General features: G+C 31.7%; 2 protein-coding genes and 1 non-coding gene across 3 annotated transcripts; 1 reads left to right on the plus strand and 2 right to left on the minus strand.

Moving 5' to 3' along the window:
• Positions 1-974: 974 nt before the first annotated feature.
• LOC18599035 (chaperone protein dnaJ 6) lies at positions 975-3,940 on the minus strand. Its single transcript, XM_018121130.2, has 8 exons — positions 3,571-3,940; positions 3,025-3,123; positions 2,788-2,889; positions 2,488-2,547; positions 2,290-2,396; positions 2,123-2,205; positions 1,463-1,553; positions 975-1,363 (listed from the first exon to the last, which is right to left on the minus strand). The coding sequence occupies exons 1-8, from the start codon at positions 3,676-3,678 to the stop codon at positions 1,159-1,161; spliced, it is 855 nt and encodes a 284-aa protein (XP_017976619.2). The 5' UTR covers positions 3,679-3,940; the 3' UTR covers positions 975-1,158.
• A 1,118-nt stretch (positions 3,941-5,058) lies between these two features.
• On the minus strand, positions 5,059-5,151 carry LOC148762825 (small nucleolar RNA snoR8a). Its single transcript, XR_016026858.1, has one exon. It is a non-coding gene; the product is annotated as a small nucleolar RNA snoR8a (small nucleolar RNA).
• Positions 5,152-7,668: 2,517 nt separating this feature from the next.
• LOC18599036 (zinc finger A20 and AN1 domain-containing stress-associated protein 8-like) lies at positions 7,669-10,058 on the plus strand. Its single transcript, XM_007028827.3, has 3 exons — positions 7,669-7,807; positions 7,969-8,027; positions 9,244-10,058. The coding sequence occupies exon 3, from the start codon at positions 9,257-9,259 to the stop codon at positions 9,773-9,775; it is 519 nt and encodes a 172-aa protein (XP_007028889.3). The 5' UTR covers positions 7,669-7,807; positions 7,969-8,027; positions 9,244-9,256; the 3' UTR covers positions 9,776-10,058.
• The last annotated feature ends 263 nt before the right edge of the window (positions 10,059-10,321 follow it).

Raw genomic sequence — 10,321 nt, forward strand, 5'->3', positions numbered from 1 at the left:
TGTTGCTTAATCTAAGAGACAGCACAACCCAGTTAAACAAATACAAATGCCTCATCTTAACTTAGCTTTTGTGTCAAAACAATGAGGTATCATGTCACTATTGATTAGGGCTATAGCTCATTTTGCCAAGGTTTTTCAATAGGTAGTAATCATTATTATGCTGATTCGCAATGTTAACAAAAGTTGGGTGTAAACATTGTACTGTTCTCGGATCCAAATTGAACACCAAAGGCAAAATTCAGCTGCATGGAGAGACTCCAAAGGGGTCGCCTAATCCACACCAGAAAACCTAGAAAGCTTTTGGAAGAGGGGACAATGGCCCATTTCTCTACTATACTTTGAATTTCAATGAAACAATTTTTTCCATTCTAAGCTAGCCACTTTCCCCGGCACCGAGTTTTTCTTGCTATGAATCAAACATTTTCACAAGCCATTCCTTGCCACAACTGGAGGTGGAGAGTGGAGACCATTCCTTGCTCCTCGCTATAAACAAGTTGGAGCACATTCGAAGCCCTTTTCCACACGTTTTGAACTCGGGGGCAACAGCCAGATCCTTCAGTATTTGGCCATTAAACGTTTCAAATTCATGGTGCCCATGTTTGGCCGTTGAAGAATCTTCCAGTTGCTCTTGCTACCACTCTTGAAGTAGATCAGAAACCATCCAAGTTTAAGTCAATGATATAAAAAATATCATCTCCTATTGATGAGTTCAAGCTGCTTCCATCCTGCTAAGAAAGACATCTCCTAACCACCGGTTCTCTACAAATCCAACTTTTAAATAGCTACTAATTAATCATCATTACCCAACCAGTCATTGCTGTTATAGCACATGATGATGGTGGTGGGGAATAGGCTTTATCATAACTCACCAACTGGATACCAGGTAGGTTTCGTAACAACCGGGTTGTGTTTTATAATCAAAGTAGGCATATAATATAACTGCATCCAAAACCTTTCATCAACAAGCAGATAACTCAAGACAAATGAAAATGATGCTGTCATCATTTTTAACTAGAACAACGGCAACTTTCATGTTTCTTTCGATAGGCGATTTGTTCGCTTTTAGATAATTAAGACAAGTTGAATTTTGTAGAATTCTCACCAAATCCAAATTTTTACAGAAACAATCCTAGAATAAAATCTAGGTAAGATGCAATGTCACTTCCGCTTTGATTTGCTGGAGGCCTTACGGCTTTCAACTTTCCTCTGTGCAGCTTCAAATTCTTCTTCAGTAGGTTCAGAATCTGCATTACCCCCATATTTGGAGATCAGTGATGAAAACATGGAATCAAACCGGTCTTTCCTTTCACTTCGGCGCTCAGATATAATTGCAAATAGATCTGCCTCTGGCTGTTTATTCGATCTGTTAAATGACCAAAAAAAGGCAAATATTTTTACATCACAAGTGACTAAGATAAAATATCTTAACAATCTATAGAAAAGACCCCAGGACAAAACTCACTTCCTCTTCCTCCTCAAGGGACTGGTAGGTGGCTTGATTTGAGAAATTTTCTTTGCCCATTTCTGGTAGGCTTTGGTTTCTTTGAATTCTCCTACACAAAAAGAAAAAAAAGAAGAGTTAATATCAAGGAAAAATCATACATCAAAATTATCACTGTAAGATTTAAAAGACCTCAAGATTGTCCCCATCCTAATTTTGGTAATTTAGGACACTACAGAGGAATAATCAATCTTACTCATCCATTCTTAAACTGCAAAAAATAGCTATGAAATGGAATCGAGTTGATGTAAGAATCTAACAGGCCTCAAAATTATCCCCATTTTGGTAATTTAGGACACTACAGAGGAAAACTCAATCTAGTTCCTAATTTTGATCATTTACGACACTAGAGTGGAATAATCAATCTAGCTCATCCATTCTTAAACTGCAAAACATCTATTAACTGCAATCCATGCATTGATTATCATTTCTTGAAATAAAAACTTGCTTAGCAGCACCATTATAAGCACAGCAAGGAATCAACGGTAAAGATCTCACAATAGAGGATCCATTTTTAAATTGAAAACCAGGTAAGAAACAGATGCAAGACTTTCATTTTACTTCTAGAACAGAAAACTTCTAAGCCAGCTTGTCTAACCAAAAGCTGGAAGAAAGCCTCACCAGCAGCTATTGCCTCATCAAGCATATCCTTGAAACGGTGTGAATCAAGCTTAGGATCTGAACAAAGCATCGAACAGAAGAGCCTGTCAAGGGGAAAGGGGGGGGGAGGGATCAGAATTAATCTGGCACGCCTAAAGAAGGAAAGAAAAGCAAATCGCGTCCCTCACTTATTCATATTGCCCTTGCACTTCTTATAAAGGTCAATCAAATCTTTCTTCTCTGAATCAGATCCCCTATAGTTTGCTTCAAACTCTTCAATATCAGCCTCAGTGACCTTAAATTGATTCAAACCATTAAGAACTAACAGAATGGAAAGCCAAAGCATATAATGACATGGAGGGAAAAGGAGTCAACAAATGTTTAACCTTTTTGTACATAGCCCTGAAAAAATCTTTCAGATCCTGAACAACATCCCCTGCAAGGTCCTGATCAATAAAATAAACAGAGACAAGTTAGGTAATGAGCTGTTAGTAAGGTAATAAATTTGATAAATGCACCAATTAAAATGAACTGCATGAGTAACAATAAAAAGCCTAAGAGACATATTTTCACATCAATGGTGAGAAGAAACAGAAAAGTTAATATCCTAGGAGCTTTGAGTAGCCCTGATCTATATTTACTTAAAAGAGAAAAACTTGAGAGGTAAACGTTTTTGTAGCACTCACAGCATCATCAATGCAACCAGTTTGGTCATAGAGTGCCCGTTTCTCCGCATCACCAAGAATGGATATAACCTTTTGCAATTGCTGAAATTTCTCTTTAGCTTCCTGTAGAAATAATATAATGTATTACAAGTAGATCAAAAGGAACCAAATTTACCCTCATCTTCTTCCACAAAAAATACCACAAACAAACAGCAAACGAAACCTAACGTCAAGACACAACTTAACTTCAGCTTTTACCTCATCACCAGGATTTTTATCAGGATGTAGTCTCAAGGCCAATTTATAGTATGCCTTCTTAATCTCTTGCTGAGAGGCTGTCTTTTCAACACCAAGAACCTACAAATAATTGGTTGTTATTAGGCATGCGCTGCTCAAATTTCCAATGCAAATGTCAATATATAAACCACCAAAGAACCTAATAATTATGTTGGAATGAAAAAATGATAATATTTGGAGCAGTTGTCACATTAAACCTTAAAACAAATGTCAAATTTCACTTTAAATTCCTTAATTTTCTTTGACCATTTCATTGCATTTCTTTTCTAACATAAAATGTTAAACAAATCGTACAAAAAATGTTAAACAAATCGTACAAAAAATTACAATTTTAAACCCATGACCCTAATTTCCAATCTAAACCCAACGCAACATCAATTTATTAACAAATTTTCTAGAAATTAAAAAAAAAAAAAAAGAACTCTTCATAGGTAAAAAAACAACCCATAAACCCTAAATTCCAAATCTAAAATCAAATTTCAAATAAAAAAAAAGAATTAGAAATACCTCATATAAGCTCTTATCATCTGAAGAAGAGTGATTTTCCTCTTCTTCTTGCACCACTTCGTCCTCTTCTTCATCGCGTGAAACCCTAGATTTCTTTTTCTTTCCCATTTTAGCCCAAATTAATTAACAAATTTTCCGAGTTTTTTTTCCAATACAAGAAAATATAGGGGTTTTTTTTTTTTTTGTTGGTTTCTAAGGCAGGCAGAAGGAAATTTTGAGTGGAAGATGTCGTTTCTTCCTTTATAGTGGAGGTTTGGGGCTTTGATTCCTTCCCGCCATTTCGGTCTTTGCATTGCCCGTTTTCCCGCCGGTCGAGGATCTGCTGTGGACTGACCTACGCTAAAACTTCATCATATTGTGTTGAGAACACTGTATCGGCGCCGTTTATACGCATGAATTTTATCTAATTTAGTTGTATTCAAAAATTAAATAATTTAATTTTTTAATTTTAAAAGCTATTTTTATTTAATTTTTTTTAATGACATCTAATTTTATTATTAAAAATGATGATGTCAACATTGACGATATTGATGTAACACTTTTAATGATATAACACTAACATGATGATTTGATGATATGGTAATATCATGTGGTATTGATATGGTATTGATATGTTGACGTGACAATGTCATGTGATAATACTAACATGGCAAGTTGAGAAAAAAATTTAAAAAAATTTTATGTCATGTTATGAGGATTAAATTGAACAAAAATATATAATATATGAAATAAATTAAAAAAAATTAAAGTTTTTAGAGACTAAATTAAAAAATATATATTTAAAAAATATAAATTTTTAAGTAGATGATACATATAATTATTTATAAGTTAAATGTTTAAGTGTTAAAATATATATATAAATATTTTTTGCTTGATTATTTGATTTTAGAATATGTAATTTATCATCTTTGTTAAAATTACATTTGAATTCCCCTATGATAAAAAAAATTCTAATATTTTAAAAAAATATTCATACTTAAAAGGGATGAATAAATTGCATTATGTTGAAATAAAATAATATAAAAAGATTAAATAAATTCTTTTGCTCTTCTATTTATAACAGTATAAAAATTTAAAATTTAAAATTTATATTCTAATTTAACTTAGCTTTTAACTTAAGTTGAATTTAAATTGTTACAATAAGTTGATTTAGTTACAACTTCCACAATTTACAAATACCTATTCTTTTGAAATTATTCAATCTTTACATAATTTACCTTTTATTTAAATTTACTCTAAGTTTCTTATAAAATGATTTTATTTATGTTCAAAAACTACAATCAAATTCTATTAAATTTAAATTATTAATTTGGATCTACAGAAAATTCTTAAATACAAAATAAAATTGTATAAATATTTACAATTATATTTAACTCTATCAACCATATATATAGTTTTTAATTTAAGAAATTTCAACTTAAAAAATGTAATCTGAAATATTAAACAAAATAAAAATATAAAAAATAAACAAAAAATTAAAAGGATGGGGTAGCTCAGATTTTATAGGTGTAATATGACGTCTGTTATGCCTAAATTGAACAAGTTAAAATGAGGAATTATTTTTATAGTTATCGCTAAAAAGGAAAAAAACTAAAAAAACAAAAATTAAGAACAATGAGGTTAAGACACACACAAACGATGTTATTAAAGAATTTAAGAAAAAAAATCCAAATTAGAATCGAGAAATGTAAATCTACCATCATTACATTAATTGTAGCAATTAATCAATGAATTAAACTTTTAATGAGAAAAACAAATGAAAACAAAGAAAGAAGAAGAAAACTAAAGGGTGACCAAGGAGAAAAGTAGCTATTATCTTTTATAATTGTGAAAATGAAACCCTAATTTTGAGTGTTTTAAGAGTTTTGTGTAAATAGGATGTTGTTTTTCTATAAGAATATATCCAAGATAAAATTTTAGAATTTTTTTTTATAAAAGGGGAATTCAAACTTAATTTTTGTAAAGAAGATAAATTAATGAACTTACATTGAAATCAAATAATTAAGAAAATATTTATATATATTGTAACATCATAAATATTTTACACTTAAACATTTGACTTATTAATAAGTATATGTATCATTTACTCAAAGATTTATATTTTTTAAATATTTTCTTTTAATTTAGTCCCTTAACACCTCAATTTTGTTCAATTTAATCATTATATTTATACATTTTTGTTCAATTTGGTCTTCAAAATGTGACATAGATTTCTTTTATATTTTCGATCTACCTTGTCAACATTGCCACATGACACCGATATGTCAGCATGTCAGTGTCACGTTAACATTATTACATTATCATGTCAATAACACGTAGTATTGTCATATCATCATGCCAGTGCCACATGGCACTACTACGTCACCAAAAGCATTATATCAAAGTTGACATCATCACCTCTAACGAAAAAATTGCATGCCATTAAGGGGCTAGACTAAATTGGAGTAATTTCTGAAATCAACGAACTAAATTGCTTCAATTTTGAGTATAAAAACTAAATTGGACAAAATGAATGAGTACAAGAACTTTATGTTATGGGTATTTTAACCAATTTTTTTATAAAAAAGGAATTTAAACTTAATTTTTGCAAAGAAGATAAATAAAATGTACATATTCTAAAATCAAATAATCAAGTAAGAAAATATTTATATATACATATTTTTTAACACCATAAATCTTTTACATTTAAACATTTAACTTATTAATAATTATATGTAACATCTACTCAAAAATTTATATTTTTAAATTTTATTTTAATTTAGTCCTTAAATATCTCAATTGTGTTCAATTTAGTTCTTATACTATACATTTTTGTTTAATTTACTTATTCTGAAGTGGCACAAATTTTTTTAAAATTTTTTCTCATCTTACCACGTTAGCATTATCATGTGGCACTGACACATCAATATATCAGTGCCACGCCAGCACGTCAATGCCACATAGCACTACCATATCATTACGTTAGTGTCATGTGGCACTATCACGTTATCATGGTGGTGCCACTTCACAAAAAATGTCATGTTAATACTAACGTCATCACTTTTAATGATAAAATTAGATATTGTTAGGATGATGGACTAAATTAGAGCAATTTTTAAAATTAAGAGACTAAATTACTTCGATTTTAAGTATTTAGATTAAATTGTATTAATTTTGAGTACATGGATTAAATTGAATAAAATACATGAGTACAAGGACTTGATAGGTATTTTGACCTTTTAGGTCAAACTCAGTTCAACTAAAAAGTATTATTTTTTATCAAAAATATTATTTTATTAATAAATAATTTTTATTTTTAAATATTAATATATCATATTTATAATAGGTATAATGTTCAAATAAATCTCTAAACTATTAAGAAAAATTCAAATAAGTCTTTATTCTTTTATTGCGTTTAATCAAGCTTCTATACTTTTATTTTGGATCAAATAAATCTTTATAACTAATACTTGACTAATTACCATAAATTACAATACCATTTGTTATTTTATATTCACATAACATACAGAGAGTAAAAAATGTCACATGGTAATATTATCATACCAAATTAATATGTTACATCATCATTAATTATAATATGTCAACATAACACACTATCATAAATTATGATATGTCAGCATACCATATCAACGTAACTTGATATAAAATGATAAATGACATTTTAACTAAATTAGTCATTAGTCATAAGAGTTTGTTTGATTTAAAATAAAAATATAAAAATTTATTTAACTTAAAATAAAAATATAAGAGTATGATTGAATTCAATAAAAATATAAAAATTTATTTAAAATTTTTTAAATATTATGCTGTTATAATATTTTAATAATAAATTATATGACTTAACTGATCAGGAAAGCACAAGTTTGAATTTTGAAAATATGGCCCGATCAACCCAAGTAGAAAGCAATTTGGGCTCTGGCAGACCCAACTCGCCGGATTAATCTCAAAACTCCCAACAGGTCCCCTTGCTTCCTAAACCAATAAATAATAGCCACGTAATATACAATCAAGGGCATAACAGTAAATATAACCTTTTCCAATGGCAATGAGTCAAGCGTCACCGACTCAGTGGAAAGCGTTCGTTGGCAGCGAAAAAGTAGTGTGGTCTTTTAAATAAGAGGAAAAAGGTAAGAGGCAAAGTTTTAAAATCCGAAAAAAAAAAAATCATACCCCATAATTTCTCTCTCTTTCTCTTCTCCATTTCTACCATTATCAGACATAAATCTCTTCGATTAAGGTAAGGGTTTCCTTTTTTTCTTTGTTGCCCTTTTTGTCTCTTTTGATGATAAAATTTTGCTATTTTTTTTGTTAGTTTGGTTGATATAGAACTGAGGAGAGGGATTAGGTTTTATTAATTTTATGTTAAAATTGAGTTTTGTGGGTGTATTTAATTTGCAGGAGACAGGAACCGCCTGGTTCGATTTTGTCAGACAAGATCGGCCAAATTAGAATTTCAGGTAAGAGGCTTTCTTGATTAAGGTTTTCTTTGTTTTTTTTTTTTTGAAGTTGAATTCTTCGATTAGTTTTTTTTAGTGATAATTTAGGGTTTTTTGGTCTGATTGTAATTGATTTTTGCTGGGAAAGTTTTGGGGTCAATTGGGTGTTTAGGGTTTTTGGTGAATATTTTGAGCCCTTTTTTTTTTCTTTTTTAATTTTTAAAGGAAAACGGGAAACTTGTACGCTGTGCGTCTTGGCATGTTAAGAATTTTAAGTGTCAATTAAGATCATTTCATATCTTTTACTTATGAGCTTTATGCTGCCATAAATTATATGCTTAATTGTGAGACAAACGTTAAGCGTTTAAATGATGAGTCTTGTGATAATTTTTTATATGGAAGATAAAGAGGGAGAGCCCCTAGCTTAATTCTGCATGAAACGAACTAATTTTCTCTTTTGTGATTTGGCAAATTATTGCCTTTTTTACCGTGGAAAATATGTTTCTGATTCTGTGATTGGGTGGGACTGAGAGCCAATCCGCACCCAATACACTGGTTGTTCAGCATAATATAGATATAATGGATATGGTTGTGAGGTTGTGGGTTATTTATTTTGGAACTTGTGGTCAATAGGAAGCCTGTGTTCCCTGAAGCAGCAGCATGCTATCCTGATATAACTGTTATAAGAATGCTGCATATTAGACATATGTATGTGTTATTGGTATTGGCAGCTTCATGATGTGCTCTGTTCCTCCCACTCCCTTAGCTTTTTGCAATATTAATGTTCAGACATCTTTATTTGCTGCTCATACCTGTTCATTTCATCACTCTTGCCCTTGATTGGTAGTAGTGTCAGCTGACTCTTATATTGGAATTGTTGTCAGCTGATTCAGTATTGTCTCTTTAAGGGCTCCATTGTAAATAAATTGGTCATCTGCACCACCAAAGGTCCCCACAATTAGCAATGATATTAATGTCATGGTGCGTGATATAATGTTGATTCATGAATGGTGATGGTGATAATTGGTCTTAGGTGCTAGTTCTTATTGAGCAATATGATAATTTACATGCTTAGTGAGTGCACATGTCCTCTAGGTGCATAAATTGGCATGCTTGTTTCCATCTCACATTTATTGATATCCATCTTATAAGTTGAATCACTTGTGGTCCTTCTGCACTGTTATCTTTTTCCTCCTTTTTATTTGGGTTATTGATAGGAAGGTGGTTTCCCATGCAGGAGATTAGAGAAGATGGAGTCTCATGATGAGACAGGGTGCCAAGCTCCAGAAGGCCCCATCTTGTGTGTCAACAACTGTGGCTTTTTTGGAAGTGCAGCGACTATGAATATGTGCTCCAAGTGTCATAAGGCAATGATCCTGAAGCAGGAACAGGTGCAACTTGCAGCATCATCCATTGGAAGCATTGTGAATGGCAGCTCTAGTGGGAATGGGAAGGAACCAACTCTAGCTGCTGCTTTGGATGTACAATCTGGAATTTTTGAGTCGAAGAATGGCTCAGCAGAACCATCTATTGATCCATCCAGAATGACTTTTGGAGGGATGAAGATTAAAGAGGGTCCCAATAGGTGTACCACATGCCGTAAGCGTGTTGGTTTGACAGGATTCAATTGCAGGTGTGGAAACCTCTTCTGTGCAGCCCATCGTTACTCCGATAAACATGACTGTCCTTTTGATTACCGGACTGCTGCTCGTGATGCTATTGCTAAAGCCAACCCTGTAGTCAGGGCTGAGAAGCTTGATAAAATCTGAGAGTCCAGGATGAAAGTGAAGATTGTGTAATGAAATATGGTGCTTCTCCCTCTACCCCTGTCCTCAGGTCATCATAGTGAAGGTGTATGTAAGTTGGCTCTGCTCGTCTGCTTAGAGTGTCCCCTTGATTGATCTAATGGTCAAGTCCATGATAGGGAGGACATCATTGCAGTGTAAGGAACTCTATATTCCTTGTCGATTGGTTGGCATTACGTTCGCCCCTGTTTGTAAGTCTTTATTTGTGCTGGTTTGATGGACATCAATATGATCACCTTGTAATGCTTCTTTGTGCTTGGTATGCATGTCTTGCTAGTAGCACGGATAAATGGAGTATTTGTGCTACTTAAGATGCCTATAATTTTTTCTCCTTTTTTAATTTCAATAACAAAAAGTTTTTCCGCTTTGCTGAAAGTGCTAGTTCTAGTTTTTGATTGATTTTAAAAGACTTTTGTTTTTTTTTTTTCAAGTTAAAACTGTTAAAAGTCTACTTTTAGATAAAAATTTGAATATCAGAAAAATTTAAAAATTACCAAATAAATTGCAGTC

Source organism: Theobroma cacao, chromosome 5 (genome assembly GCF_053813885.1).
Source record: "Theobroma cacao isolate CCN51 chromosome 5, ASM5381388v1, whole genome shotgun sequence".
Taxonomy (NCBI): domain Eukaryota; kingdom Viridiplantae; phylum Streptophyta; class Magnoliopsida; order Malvales; family Malvaceae; genus Theobroma; species Theobroma cacao.

Excerpts from the sequence above, each read along its gene's own strand:
- LOC18599035 (XM_018121130.2), bottom strand. The coding sequence starts at position 3,678 with ATGGGAAAGAAAAAGAAATCTAGGGTTTCACGCGATGAAGAAGAGGAC. Across the intron at positions 3,124-3,570 it reads ATGATAAGAGCTTATATGAG|GTTCTTGGTGTTGAAAAGAC; the intron begins GTATTTCTAATT and ends AATTATTTGTAG. Across the intron at positions 2,890-3,024 it reads ATAAAAATCCTGGTGATGAG|GAAGCTAAAGAGAAATTTCA; the intron begins GTAAAAGCTGAA and ends TTATTTCTACAG.
- LOC18599036 (XM_007028827.3), top strand. The coding sequence starts at position 9,257 with ATGGAGTCTCATGATGAGACAGGGTGCCAAGCTCCAGAAGGCCCCATC.